Source organism: Macrosteles quadrilineatus, unplaced genomic scaffold (genome assembly GCF_028750875.1).
Source record: "Macrosteles quadrilineatus isolate MER2022 unplaced genomic scaffold, UCM_ALF_1.0 Scaffold_1__1_contigs__length_201487025, whole genome shotgun sequence".
In the NCBI taxonomy this organism is placed as follows: domain Eukaryota; kingdom Metazoa; phylum Arthropoda; class Insecta; order Hemiptera; family Cicadellidae; genus Macrosteles; species Macrosteles quadrilineatus.
This window is the reverse complement of record NW_026542594.1, coordinates 153,110,431-153,126,057: the sequence shown is the minus strand read 5'-3', so window position 1 is coordinate 153,126,057 and position 15,627 is coordinate 153,110,431. Positions and strand designations below refer to the sequence as shown.

The window sequence follows — 15,627 nt, the reverse complement described above, 5'->3', positions numbered from 1 at the left end:
TATGGTTGACCACAATGTGGATCGCTCCAGAGATGCATTGATCTCGTCAGCCCTCCTCTCCACACCACAACAGGCAAAATTTTTCTAAAGTCACTAGAAGTGAAAAAGTAACAAAATTGTAAAAGGAAAACCAAACAAATCAAAATAAAAAACATTTTTCAAATGTGTGTAACATTTAAAAAAATACCCCCGCCGCAACAAACCTGCAGACTGAGAGCAAATTTCCATTGGCCCTATTGGATTTTCAATTAAATCTATTTAAATAACAGGATGTTTAACAAGTACCTAGGTTTGCTGCTACAGCGATTAAGTGGGGCTTTTAGAATATCAATAGCTTAGTACAATATAAAATAAGTTAATTTGTCAAGTTTGATTGAAATATATCCGTAAACAAGCGAACTACAACAGTTTACTTATTCTCCATAAGAATAGCATGGTAATTTTAAATTTAAGATTTTTTTGAATTTTTACCATGACCAATAACCCCAAAAAACCTTCAATATACTAAATAATTTGTTTTTTGAAGCTCTAAAAAGTGGTCCTAAGATAAATTGGGAATTTTTTGTTTTTAGGGTCAAAAATTAGAAAACCCTTTTTTTACTCCATAAATCCCTCCCCCCCCCCACAAAACAAAATGTTAATGGAATAAAGAGATATATGTTTAATTTATTTAGCATTTGGTCGATGTTTTACTAAATAAATATCGAGGTTTTTCTCCGATATTTATCGATGTTGACTTCGATATTTTTTTGACATCGATATTTAAAGGCCGATATGAATATCGATACTGTACTAATATCAATGTTACTGGTTCAATGTCCCAACACTACGGGGAGTTGAAACAGCTGATTTTAGTCAGTAACAAAGCTACACAGATCATCTCACTTCATTCTACACTCATATTTGGGTTAAAATACGCAACAAGGTGGCGTCCCCATCTTAATTGATAATAATAATGATAATGAAAAGACACTTTTTGCCCGAGTGGTAAACTATATTTTTCGATATACGGTATGCGATTTCTTACAATATCAATTTAAAACTGATTGAACATTAATACCTCAGTTTTACTCCCTAGGATGAAAAGAGCTGCTTTAGACCACAACGCAGGTACTAAAAACGGATATTTTTGCTGTAATATGATGACAAATAAATTATTTTACAAACCATGGCATTGCCCACCCCCATCCCCCATTCCCTCAATCCGCCTAATTTTTGATTGACTTATTTTAAAGTGCAAGGACCATGTAATTTTTAGTTAATTTCCATGTCATATCATCCAATGATAATTCTAGTTTTTTACGGCTATATTTCAAAAGGAGGCGAAATTATTTTCTTTCCTCAATTTCCCCCAGTAAAACGGGGACTGAACAGCTAGTCAATGATATTTTAAACGTTTTGTATGTTTCTAAAATATATGTACATTTTAATGGCAAGAATTATATGGCTGGTAAATTTGATATTATATAGTTATCAAGAATAACAGATATGACATTAAAGTAAACATGTTCTTATTAATATTTAAATGGAACCGTCAAAAACGTCCAAACTAGCTATGTTATAGGGATATTGGTACAGTAGACATTCGGGCCAGGGACGTAATTTGTTTTTGTTAACAATAATTCATACATACTGTTTCTGTTCTGGAGAAAATGTAATAAGAATTCGAACGGAATCAGGTTCATATTGTTGAGGTCATTTATTTATTAATAATTAATTGGTCATCATTCTACGCAAATATAGTCTTGGTAACATGCTTCAGTATATTTTTCAACACGAATACATAACCGATCATTTTTCAATACCGTTTACAGTACGGAGGGAGGGGTTCCATTTATGGCACATCCACAAAACGTTGGTTATGACCACTTTCCCTTAAAAATGTTTTAATTGACTGGATAAAAAATGCCAGTGGCGTAAATACACCCAAACACCCCAACGAATTACTTTGTTCATGTAATGTGTTTACAAGGCAATTGCATTAAACATGAACTTAAATCATTAAGTACCACATGAGCACGAACGCTACAGTAAGCCACCGCTGACCAATTACTGTAACTGTGTCGGCCGTTGGAGGGGAGGAGGGGGCGTCTAACAGGCTCAGTAGTTGTGTAACGACGTCGCGACGGAGAGCCAGTGATGGCCGAGACAACCCCCAACAATGTGGGCGCCGTGCCGCAGCCCAACCGCGACCCTGAGGCTAACAAACCCTCCAACCGCAAGCCGGAGACCAAGAAGATCGTCCGGCTGCTGACCGTGGTAGCCTACATGATGTCGGTCAGCATGGCAGCCATCATGCTGTCAGCCTACTACATCTTCCTGTGGAACCCTAAGGAACATCGTCCAGGTGCTGAGGGACCTCTACGGCTCACAGACACACATCCCTGCCCGCAGTGCTTCCTCAACGGTATGTTGTTAAATTGGCAATAGTTTAGAAACACTCTACTTGCTTTAAAGAAATTGTGATTTTCCACATCCAAGAGTCTCAAAGGTACTATGATATCCTTTACGATTGACGATGGTTCTTTTGGATACTTCTCGTATATATTTTCCCTTGGCTCTGTAGGCACATTGGGAATTCTCATTACAAACTTTGGAGCGTAATTAAGTGGGCAATAGTCAAAGTTCCTATATACAAGGGCTGGAAACGTAATTTCGGTCCTGTCCACGATACATCAGTTTTGTCTTGTATCGGTACGGGTACGGCAGTGATAAAACTAACTGACTATATTGTTGCGTTATTTGGTTACCCAATTTCAATAACTTCAATAGTTCAAGCAAATGTAAAATTTACGAGATCTTGACTATATGAAATATGAATGTTGTAAAGGAAATTTTTTACAGATCAGCCTCATTAATCGTTATTAAATGTTAAATGTACTTGAATCCTACGTTTAAATCTCCACTTAAATCGTCCAAGGCTCATCCGATAAAACCATAGACAAACCAACACAAATAGACTTCTCATCCCGTGCTGTAAATTTTGAAACTCGTTGTCGTGACTAGTTCATGTCTGGTGACACTGGTTGCTAGTGTTGACGAAATTTTGTTTATATTATTTTAGGAATAATTTAACGATTTGTGCTTTATAGCCCAGGCAAATTAGCCCAAAAAATAGCTGTAGCTCCTAAAAATTGGGAGAAAGCTGGAAATCGTTTTAATCTGCTCTGGATTTCCTAAATAAGTTAAAAATGAGTTTGCGACGGATTCTGAAGTAAGCTAAGTGTATGGGAGGCAAAAATACTAGGCCGATTTTGCTCATTTTTAGTTTTTCGCTTGTAACTCAAAAACAGTGCATCCCACAAAAGAAGTGTTTGCATACTTTTCTAAAGAACGTTAAATTCCGTGAATGACGTTAAAATCATTAAAATCGGTTCAGTCGTTCTGCTACAACAGGACGTCAAAGCTCAGTAATTTTAACATTAGGTTATTCTTGTCATCATATTCTTAATGATTACAGCGTATTCCGCCAGAGGGCAGTGTATGCTATACAGTTAATAGTTTTCGGTTAAAATTAACTGAACTTTGAGAACGACATGCTGGGTTTTAACTTAATTTTGCGATCAGTAAACGCTCTTGAATTGCAATAAAACTTATACCATTGGAAAGATGAGGAGGTTCTAAGCATTAGTTTTCATATATAAAACATTATCTGCGATTATTTTGTTTGACATGACTAATGCAAATCTGTATTTGTTACTTTGGTTGAATAAACGAGCTATTGAGTTATTTTAGGTATTTAGCCAAAAACAGCATTCTAAAAAACATGTGATTTCAATTTGTATTCTGGCGGGAGACGAAAATTGTGCAATTGGTAAAAACAGCTGTTTTCATTGGCCGATGGAAAATAAAAGAATTATCGGACGAAAACAGGAGTGGTATCACATCGATCTCTAGAGATCGATGTGATATCATAGCAAAAAAATTGTAGGTATTTGTATAGAGTAACTAATAAAAATGTTATGCTTTTTTTAAATGTCCAAAAATTTATGTTTTTGTAAGAAAAAAAAAGTTTAACTTTCTGACGTCAATAACTCAGTGATTTTATAACCAAAAGGTATAAAAGTATGTATTTCCTGAAAGTAAATGGAAAGTGATGATATTTATTTACTTCAGATGAAATTCTTATATTCTTTAGAAAAAAATCGTTTAGGAAAACATGTTACAACTTTTTTATTTTTAGGAGCTTATCAAACATATTGATATTTTGACTTAGGGAAATGAATTTGCCACAACTTTTAAATTTAAATCAAATGTGTAAGATTTTTTTTCATTGCATTATTGTGGGTTGCTTTCAAAATTTGTAATTTGCAAAAACCGAAAATTTGAAAACTTTTGCTGCTCTGCCCAAACAGATTGCTAAAAGAAAATGCTTTTTACATCATTATAGCCTATTCGAAATGTATTGCTGAAACAGAATATATGTCTATGTATGTACCTACATAAATAAATATGCTACGGCAGAAAATACGTTACAAGTACACCGAGTGCACAAAAATCAATTCAAAATAGCAATTCATATTGCGCCAGATCTAGGGTTAAGCTCTTGTAATTAAATTTTATTGAAATTTTTCATTCTTTTTAGAGCGTTTGAAGTAGGTTAATTTTTTTACAAAAAATAAATTATACCGTAGAATAGTAATTTCTGAAGTAAAATGTTTTGCACTGGTATTCACTGAATAACACGGAACAGGATCGGCTTCTGCGTCTCTACACATGAATCGCATGTAAACAAGTACATTATATAAATTGGTCTCATTGATTCTTACACTACCCTTTTCGTAGCATCAGAAATTTAACAAAGTAGCACCATTTTAAATGTTCATACTGGCATATTTTAGAAATATACGTCTTGACAACAACGCTTTTAAAACTTGTTTATAGCTTGAGCTCGTGCCAAAAAGTCACTTTACGACTCATGATGAAATGATTATACTATTACGGCCATACAGTAAAATATGATATATGGATTAAAAGATAAACCCTAACTTTGTCTACTGATTCCTTACGAAAAGTGAAGTTGAACAATTTGTCATGAATTAATTACTTGATAAATTGATCCTAAATTGCTTTTAGCTTATTTCGTTTTTTGTGAACGTAACCGTACCTACAGTTATTTTTTCTTTTGTATTTTAATGGCCTATAATGATTTATAATTAAACACAAATAGTGACTATAGCTTGGCGTTTTATATTTGCCCCAAAGAAGGTTTCCCTTGATCTATAAAAAAGTCTGGTTGGTTTGTGACTACAGTCATTGAGTATAAACCTACAGTATTCCTTGCCTCCGTGATGACGTTACTATTAGGAATGTTTCATTAAGAATCTATCAAACACTCAGCACTCGTTTTAAGGAGAGGCTTATATTGATTTTATGGCAATCTATTGGTGATTAATTTAAGTTTAGAAAAAGTTAGTAACTTACACATTTATACTATCCTTGCTGTGGTTTTAAAAAGTAGAAGTCCAATAATGGAGGTTTCATCTGACAGAGAAAACACCCAATACTATGTAAAAATATAGAACACAATACGTGTCACAAACACATAGAAATACTTTAGGTTATTTGATTATAATTATTACTAGTTTACTGTTTAAGAAATAACATTAATTAATTTACACCCATTTATGAAAATAATCTCACAAAAAGTGCACTTTTTACGGACAAGTTGTAAGATGTAAGAGGCCCTAAAAACTGTTAATTTACCTGCATAGTCAAATCACAAATATTTCGTTAGTAATATTTTTCTTACTAATGCAGCATTTGCAATGTGAAATCTCATTTATTCAGAGTTGGTTTTATTTTTAAAACATTTATGTGACATATCTATTATCATACTAATTCAGTGCAGACTTTTTAACTGCCTACCTATATGATTAGCTATGGTAATAAGTTGGATTATGCAGTAGGCCTATCATTCAGTATTTATAGTATGGTGTAAGGATGATTATTCCAGTCTTTATGTGTGTGAGCTATCAAGAAATATAAATACTAACGTACCGTTATAAACCAAACCGAAATGTAACATTTACGCAATCTTTTATTACATTAATTTCTTACTGAGTGATATTTATTGTCATACGTTTTTGTTCTTTTAAGCGTGATGTTTATGAAAGAAGCATGTTTTTGTGTTTATCTTTGTTTTTGTTATTTTGGTGTTATTTCTAATACTGTAATGTAATGCACAAGAAAAGGGGAATTTGGGTTTTGAAAAAATTTCTGTTGCGAACGACTCAATAACGTTAAAAGATAGACATTGCAAGTATTACACAAAGACAGAGGAGTAGGCGGTCTTCCCCTCTAGGATGCGACTATCTGAGTAGCCTATTATGCCCTATATTAAATAGGTAATAAAGGATTTTGTTACGCTTTTAAGTAACCAGTAAATGAGCACGATTAGATTACTTTAGTGTAGGCAATTTATAAACATTAGTACCGAATATTGATACCATATAACAATTTTATCACAAAGAACAGAGACATATTTTAACCCTGATAGATGGCGACTGGGCTTTATTTTATTCGTTGATACCATCTTGTATGATTTAATTGTTTATGAATCTACTTGATCAATGGAGCTGACTTCTGACAGCTGTTACGCTACAAGTGTAGGGCCGAGGTGTCCCAGCGCCCGGTCGATAGCTCGGCTCAAGCGCAGTCCCCTGTCAGTGTATTATATACCTTCGCGACCGTGCTTACATAAAACTGTGCGTCATTCGCTTACATAATGCGAATACTGTGACCGTGGTGTCTCCCTGGGACGACTGGAGAGCGATGAGCTACAACAGGTGACGAGTGTACCAATCAGGTCCCACTTGGTTCTTGGTTGTAGTCGAATGCTGTTGTACAGTGTGCCACCTTCGTAGGCCGACCTGGGGGGTGATAAAGCCTTTCAGTTGCACTTTAAGTATCTGAGCTATAAATAATCATACAAAAGGTGGTTGAAATGTTGATTCTAGCTCAATAACAACATAAAAGCATGTGAAAGCTCGTTTCCAAAAATTGGTAGGAAATCGCAAGATACACAATGTAAACAAGACCTATAAAGTAGCCTAAATGGTAATCGTCAATGTTTTGTTTGTGATTTCTAACGGTTGCATATAAATTAAGCACCCGTAACATTGTCAGAGCGAGTTCTTATTCATGTACGTATTTAATTTGTTATTCTTTAAACTCGCATTTACTCTAAAGGTCGAGGATGTCATTGCTTCAAATCGAACTAGGTCCATCCGTCGATGGTTTGAGACAATTAATTCATAGCTACTGGACACGGGAAGATCTGCTATGGCATAAACGGACACATCTATGTTGGCCTAAACAAAATATAGAAACACTTTAAATGAGTGTTAGTATTGGGCCCACTATTATCTACCGAAGGGCTTCACCCCATGTTGGGATGGGATATATGATCTAGATATATACAAGAAAACATAGAGTCTTCTTAATATACACTCTTTTAAATATAACACTATACAGACATATGAACGTTAAAGCGTTGGAGCGTAAGATGCTTTACTTATGGGTCGTATTTTAACGGAATTCCCTAGATCCATCCTTAGTTCCTTCATTGATGATTTCAAAACGGTTGTAATGTTTAATCATACGTAATTACTAGTGTATAATGTCTGTTAACAGTCGTGAGGTAGTCTCTTGGCTGAGGCATCTTAAGTACTTTACGAGGCATTGAATGGACTAACTGACTATCGGAATGTCGTTGTTGCAGAAAAGCGGTTTAGAAATGAAATGGACATTTGGAAACTTACTGATGACATTTTAACCCGAGTGAAGAACTTCAACAACAAACCCCAAAGCTGAAACTTTGATGACTTCAAGCCCAAACTGTACATAGAAAAATATGCTTGATTGCAAAAATAATAAAATAGTTAATTCTATTCTGAGTTCAACTCATTTATACACGTATCATGTTTCGTCACAATAAACAAAACATGCGTTGGGAGGTTTTTTAATGGGAATTTGCACGGCTATTTGAACAGAAACTATCTTTATGGATTACTAGCAGAGTACCCGTCCTTCGTTCGGGGTTGTAAAATAAGTATAAAATAAATACTTATTGCAGTTATACTTGGCTTATACTTTGCAATGGGAGAGGACACGGTTTAAGAAAATTTAGTTCTTAAAATGTACGGTATGCTATACATCACATCTACCATAGCCATATAATGTTCTACCACTGCACCCAAACAATAAAAAAGTAAATATTTCTCATTGTATAACAGCTTTTTGTTGCTAGTTGGTTCGAATTAGCTGTTGTCATAAATGAAAAAGAATAATAGTGATGCAACCCTGTTGGTAAACCTTATAACCTTTTAATGCTATTTAATATCATACAAAGTTCAAAACTTGTGTAGTTGAAACAGCTTACAAAATTCTTTAATTCCTTTTACATATGAATATTCATAAGGTTAACATGGGAAATTCCAGAGTCAATGGGGTGGATCCCCAAAGGATTTTTGAGATAAGAATATGTCTATATGTTAATTGGGAATGTTAGCTATTATCACACCAAACTTCAGCCCAATCCGACCAACATTTTTCTCTCACTTATAATATTAGTAGGATTAATGTTACGTTTATCTCAGAAAGCTGAAAAAGTTAAGCACTAAAACGATGAAAGATGAATGGTTTAAGAGTAAAAACTAATTTATAATGATTTTGTCTTTTTTATAAATTTAGCCGTAACAAATAACAGCCCTTTCCGTTTGCTATAAAGATATATTGCTGTTGCAGCCCCTGAGTAATTTGTTAAAGTTTGGATGAAATTAAAAACTATATTACGCACCCTTCAGACCAATTAAACATTTAAAATCAAATAAATATTCGAAAACAAGAACTGGATTTTCCATCTGTAAATTAAATAAGGCAGTGAGGAATGATTTTAAATATTTCGCACATTTTAGTTAGATTTTTTATGGAAATTTTTTTATCATTACAGTATTGTATTAAATTATTTCATAAGCTGCGCTGAATAACAAATGCAACAAACATAGTGTACATCATGACAAGTGTTAATAGTTACAAAATGAATTGTCAGATATGTAGAGGAACACGGAGCTACTACTAGTAGGGCTGGCGCTGGTCCGCTGTCAAAGTGCACAGTATCGCGCCGCTAGTTCTGAACAACTTAACTTAGGCCTTCTTGATTGTAAACAAACTTGGCTATTTTTGATCTCGCAAACACAGAACCTCACCCAAGCTGGTTTGTAGTAACGTTGGCTTAAAATGGCCTACATTCAAGGCTATTCTTTGTATTTTACCAAATAGTTTACTCTCTTTGTTGTGTCGACTATTATAGGTTCACTCAATGACTTTTATACGGCAACCTACATATTCTATGAGCTCATGATCATGGGTTGACTATTTTAAATAGTACCAAGGGATACTAACTTCCACATGCGAACCATGGGTTTGGTTATGATTAACTGACAAATAATTACCCTCTAGGTCGAGGACTTTGTTAAATTCAGTCGTTAAGTAGAAATACCCCCGCCGCAGCAAACCTGCCGACTAAGCAAATTTCCATTTGTCTGAATTGATTTTCATTAAATATATTTAAATAACATAAGGTTTAACGAGCACCTAGGTTTGCTGCTACAAGGAAACTAATAAAGTGTGTTTTTTTAGTCAAATATTAATAACTTAGTGTAAAATAAATTAATTTGCCAAGTTTGATCAAAATATATCCATAAACAAGCAAACTACAAAATTTTACAATATTCTCCATAAGAATAACATGGGAATTTTAAATTAAAAATTTTTAATTTTCTCCGTTACCAATAACCGAACAAAAACACTTTGATATACTAAATTATTCGTTTTTTTAAGCTCTTTAAAAAGGTCTAAAGAGAAATTGGGAAATTTTGTGTTTTGAGGGTCAAAAGTGAGAAAAACCAATTTTTAACCCATGAAACCCCCGTAAAACCGCGTTCCCATGGTCCGATCATGCTGGTTCGCGAACTCATTCAAGTTTATCCCGCTTTACACCTTTAAACCAAATTTCATCAAAATCGGACAAAAATTACTCAAGTTATCGCGTTCATGGACACATATATATATATATATATAAATCTATATATATATATACATATATAAAAATTTGAACGAATGGTGTTTTTGGCCTCTGGGGACATCAAAATGAAAAAGTCAATCGGTCCCGGGCCTAGGTCTTACCATGCCACCTACGGTAATAGCTACTTCCCTATAGGGAAATTCGCTAAAACGGAAAAGACACAACATTTATTAATTTAATGGGATGATAAACAATAAATAAATAAAAAATCTAAGCATTGATTATTTTGTGTAATTATTATGTCATTATATGCTTGTTTAGTTACGATTGACTATTAATCAAAATAATTAGGTAAACATCTGCTTTTATCGTATACCTGATATCAGCATGAACTTAACGCTATAAAAGCGTTTTATCTATGATGAAATCAACGGCTATCTAAAAACGAGATGGAGATAATTTAGCACCCCTTCTTCAAAGTTGGAATAGGGAATAAACTACATGATGATACACAGCCAAGGTACATACAATTTTAAATTATTTAACAAAGAGGTACTTTTTAAATAAACAAGTTTTGTTAAACAACCTGTGTATTTGCTTAAACACAATTTTGCAATTTTTCAAACAATTGGTGTGACTGAAAGACTTATCTAATCCAGGTTCGGATAGAAAGAAATTCCAGTTCAGTGTGAATAGAAGTGAATAGTGAATAGAAAGGTGGACAGTTCCGGTGTAGACTAGGCGGGAGGCACGATGAGTGGTCGCAGCACGACTCAGAGCGCCGGGGGCAGTGTCAGGGGCAGCATCAAGTTTGCGGGCGAGGAGGCCAAAGACCGGCTGTATGAGCCCAAACACAAGAAGAAGGTGGTGCGGGTGTTGACTGTGATCGCGTACGTGTTCAGCGTCTCACTGGCCGCCATCATGTTGTCTCTGTACTACATCTTTATCTGGCAGGGGACCAAGCCAGGCCCCTCACAACACAGCTACAACTTCGGCTACCATGGACACCAGGGCGAGTGTCGTCACCAAGGTAGCTCACTCATAGAATTCAACAATGTTCGCCTAATACTTGAGAGGACCTGTGAACATACATGTACCTTGGAGTCAAACTTGTTTTGAAACTTTCCTAAAAGCCATCACATTGAACCATTTGTATCCTCAGCTAACTGCCGTTGTCTCTTCTCTATTCCACCCTGACCCAACTCTACTTCTCAGTAATCCCTTCCTCTCTTACCCAGACCTGCTTCTCTTGTCAGCTCTAGACCACTGCATCTTCAAAGCCCCCAAAAAGCAGGAGGCTGTGCCTATCCTACCACTTCCCCCATACTCAAATCAAAACCCATATTCCTTTACTGCCCAATCAATCCCTCAACTCCTCAATTATCTTAACCACATCAACCTCAAATAACTTTACCATGTTCAAACCTCTGAAAGACCTGATTTCACAAACCTCTTTCATCCCATTTTTATAAAATGTCTCTCAAGACTAAAATGTTTAGTTATTAAGACCTGGCACAATCTGTTGTTGAATATACTAATGTCTGTGTGACATTTTATATTGGATTGAACAGTTAGCCTATGTGATCATGGTAATGATAGCTGGGTCTCTCTCTTGGAAATCGAAAGGTTGTCAGTTCAACCCGTAGAATAGTTATTTGTGTAACTAGTGTGCGATGTTGCATTCGATGCAGCAAAGGGACTTTGCACTTGCATTACCCATTATATTTTAGTTACCATGAGGCATATAAATAATTAGTTTTACAAAGCACTATACAACACGTTTTTAGGTTAGATTAAATCCTAACATTGAACAAAATTGGAAACGCTGCACCTGCGGATCGTAGTCGTAGTATCTTAAGGGTAATTGCCAACATATTTTCAAGTGTAGACAAATTACGTGCCTAATAAAAGCACACAGTTTTGTGTTGTTTGGTTGGAATACTGGAGTGGGGCAAAAGTAAGTAAATGCAGCAATTAGCTATTTTGCGTGCTATAACCGATGGAAGGAAGCCCACTTTGTCAGGTAGGTAACGGTAGGAAAAGGGATTTGTTGATAGTTCAAAACTGGGCACTGCTGTTTTCGATCATTTGGCTATCATAAATGGTCCTGGCTATAGAAACAGGTGGTGTAATACAGAAACATAGCTACAGAAAGCATTTCATTTTATTCCACACACATCTTTTGTTCATATTTGTATTGTATACGCCCAGTAGCGTCCCCATCTTAACTGGTGGTGATAATCGGACTGAGATTGATCTCTATGTTTGATGATGTTTCTCTATGTTTGCCAGTGTCAATGAGCAACAATGGGCCAGTGTACAATGACAGCCAGATGGCCGAGACTCCGAGAGTTCTACCTGCCATGGAGGAACTGTCCACCTCGCCGCTACCTCCGTCTCCCCTCCCCTCCGACCCAGACTACGTCATCGACAGCAACTCTGAGGTAGCAGACAACTACTCCCTGCCTCTGTCAGCTCACATAAACAGTTGAAGGTAACTTCCAAGATAGCTACAGAGGATAAGCAAAGTGCATATGGTAAAATTTATTAATAAATGTATTAAAGTGAATCACACTCGATTTACTGTTGGCTGGTATTGGACCAATAAGAAACCCTTAGAACTTCCTTTCAAAAATACTAACGTGGGCAATGAGGTGGAATTCTCTGTAAACTTGTGACTGGACTAGCCAGCTCTAGCTCAGAGAAGGTAGGAAGGAATATATTCCTAGGAAAGGCGACCATGGAGCCAAAAGACATAAAAGAAATGGGTGTTTTGAGACAAGTGCTGCATCTCCAAGAGCCGACGGCTGGCAGACTGAATAAGGGGTGCTAAAGAAGAAAAGATAGATGAAGCTAGGGGTATTATAGCTATTACACAACCAGCAAAACCTGTCCATCCCCCCAAAAACTCAATATAAATTATACATATTAGTTGTATGCTACATTGATTTGTACAAACCTTTATAAAATCTTGGTTTGAACTTCATTTCTGGTATTGGTGAGATTAAGTTATCTAAGAAAGATTTAGATCACAAAACGGAAAAAACTTTGTTTATACTGAAAATGACCGTAGTAATTTGGTTAAATATACTTTTTTGATATCTGGTAAAAGAAGATGAATATTGCAAGAAATAGATTTCTGATTAAACCAAAGGTAAATGGATTTTTTTAAACACAACAATTTTTGCCACTTTACTTAATTAAGGTAATTTTTACACAAATGGGCTTTTAAAATTGATTCAAACTTGTATTTCCAGGATAGTTGCTCTGGCAGATCAAATTGTGGTGCTCTGAGGAGAGAAAGCAAAGTATAAACACCATCCAAACCTCTCAACCAGCATTAACTGTGGATGTTACAGTTGAAGACCCAACAGTCATTTTAAGGAATTTTAACTTTTGGACAAAATGTGTATAATATTTATACAACTAAGGTTCTTCCAAGGTGGGACAAATACTCAATGTATACAACCATACAACTGAAATGCAGAAACTTCCATTTCACCATAACCTTCCATTTAACCTTAGGAGGATAGAAAAAATGTATACTATAGATAAAAATAAATTTTCTATATTTTTTGTCTAGATTTAAAAAATATAATTTAATTTTTTTCTATGAGTTCATGAGCTTTTTTTACAGACTGAGCAAAACACTTGTATTATGAGTTTCCTTTCAGAAAAATAGATTTGAGTAATATTCAATTACATTTTGAATGGAACACAATGTTGGTTTTGATTTTGATAAAAAAGATACAGTAATTTATTTTGACAGTAATATTTGTATTAAAGTAAATAAGAAGAAAACTTATAGTTACCTTCCATTGGAAAAAAGTACCTATATGATATTACCTTTTTTAAACTATGTCCAAGTATAATAGTATAGCCCTATTTGCATACAGTTAAAAAGTTAAATTATTCCTTACATATTGGTTACAGAGTATTTTAATACATTTATGCAAGTTAAAAGATATAAAAATGTTGTAGTATTTATATGTTTATCGTTGTTATCAGTTATTTGCACATAGGAGGATAATGTAATCATGTTAAAGTACAATTTAATGTGTGTGTGTTTTTTCTAGTTGTTGTAATAGAGATAAACATATTTCCTAGTATCCTTCAAAATATGTACATAAACTTGGGGCTTCTGTATATAATATTGTTTTATTTTTGTACATTACTACTGTTGATAAGTAACTTTCAATCAACATACTGGGTAAAATATTAATAAAACTTTCAAACTTTTGTTCGGGGTTACTGTACAACACTAATTGGGACGAATCAAGAAAAGTGTGTCCAAAATAGTATATGATGTCTAAACATTTATCACTAAGACTAAGTATATCTTAACTGTTATTTTTGGTACTTACTCACTCTTATGAACTGGTTTTGATGTATTTCTCATTGAGTCTTAAATCTTTTATAACAGTTTTTAAATACATTTTTATTTAAAACTGCAAAATTTATAAACATTGTAATTACAATTTTTAAAGACAAGCAAGAGTGAATTAAACCTTGTACAACTGAAAACATGAATTCTGCTATTATTTTAAGCTTCCCTATGGATTTTAATGTGGATGTTTATGATTTTAAACAGGTAGTTTCCTAAACATATTCCTCTACATACAGTACCTAATATCATAGAATATTATGTATCATCATATAATAATTTATTTATATAATTAATTATATATCAGTAACTATATTGATGTAGAATTGTGGTTAAAAAGTCATAGAGGACAAAGTTGAAAAAAACCTACTTCCAATGAAAAAAAGGAAAATAATTAAGGACTATGACTACACAGGGAAACACCTTAAGCAATAAATTGAGGAAAAATTGTTTTACATGAAAGTTTGAATACCGTAGCTCTAAGTAGAAAACCCACTAGTCTGATGCTCTCCATTCCACTCAGTCTCCGCCTGGGTCCGACGCCTTCCGCCAATTCAAAGGCAATAAGCCATTTTATACCGTTGGGCCCAGAGAGCAACTGTGCTCTCTGGTTGGGCCATATATGGGGGTCATTTTGCACATTGGTTTGTCGGGGTCCATCAGTAACCGTCAAGAAATGCACCAGTCACGATGGAAAGTTCTTTGGACGAGGAGTTGTTTGTGGCATCTGCGTTGTGCGCTGAAAATGAGGAGCGATCACGAGGGAAACATTGATTCTGGGTATATAATATCATATTCAAAAGAAGAAAATGAGTACAGTGAATTTCATTTGATTGATGATTTAAAAAAATGAATGTGAAGTTTTTTTATATTGACACGAAAAATAATTACACACACACACACTAATAAACTTACCTGTCATATTATCAAATTTTTCACTTATTTCCTGCCCGGTGTAGACCTTCTTCCTGTTATCATGATCACTTCTATCACTTACTGGGTAAAGAAATGGATACTCTATAACTGCTTAAATCAAAACTAGTGTACCTGTTGCTCGAATTCGAGCAATTGCGAAGCATTACAGGCGTTATTTTAAAACTAATAACGGTCATAATTTCCGATGAATTTATAAAAGTCGACTCATAGATTATGGAAACGCTCACGATGTACACAACAGTTAGATATAATCAAAATTCTTTGTAAATATCTTATCTTT

General features: G+C 34.6%; 1 protein-coding gene across 4 annotated transcripts; it reads left to right on the top strand.

Moving 5' to 3' along the window:
- The first annotated feature begins 2,107 nt into the window (after positions 1 to 2,107).
- LOC128983025 (putative transmembrane protein INAFM2) lies at positions 2,108 to 15,320 on the top strand. Of its 4 annotated transcripts, none has more exons than XM_054402149.1 (4): positions 6,661 to 6,788; positions 10,687 to 11,057; positions 12,320 to 12,521; positions 13,285 to 15,320. In XM_054402149.1, the coding sequence occupies exons 2-3, from the start codon at positions 10,781 to 10,783 to the stop codon at positions 12,517 to 12,519; spliced, it is 477 nt and encodes a 158-aa protein (XP_054258124.1). In that variant the 5' UTR covers positions 6,661 to 6,788; positions 10,687 to 10,780; the 3' UTR covers positions 12,520 to 12,521; positions 13,285 to 15,320. The 4 variants fall into 4 exon arrangements, with proteins under 4 accessions (XP_054258127.1, XP_054258124.1, XP_054258126.1 ...); XM_054402151.1 differs by having other exon boundaries at positions 6,677 to 6,788; positions 10,697 to 11,057; XM_054402148.1 differs by having other exon boundaries at positions 6,680 to 6,797.
- Positions 15,321 to 15,627: the final 307 nt, after the last annotated feature.

Bases quoted from the DNA above. Each gene is read 5' to 3' on its own strand.
- LOC128983025 (XM_054402149.1), top strand. From the start codon at position 10,781: ATGAGTGGTCGCAGCACGACTCAGAGCGCCGGGGGCAGTGTCAGGGGC. The intron at 11,058-12,319 runs GTAGCTCACTCA...TATGTTTGCCAG, and splicing joins GGGCGAGTGTCGTCACCAAG to TGTCAATGAGCAACAATGGG.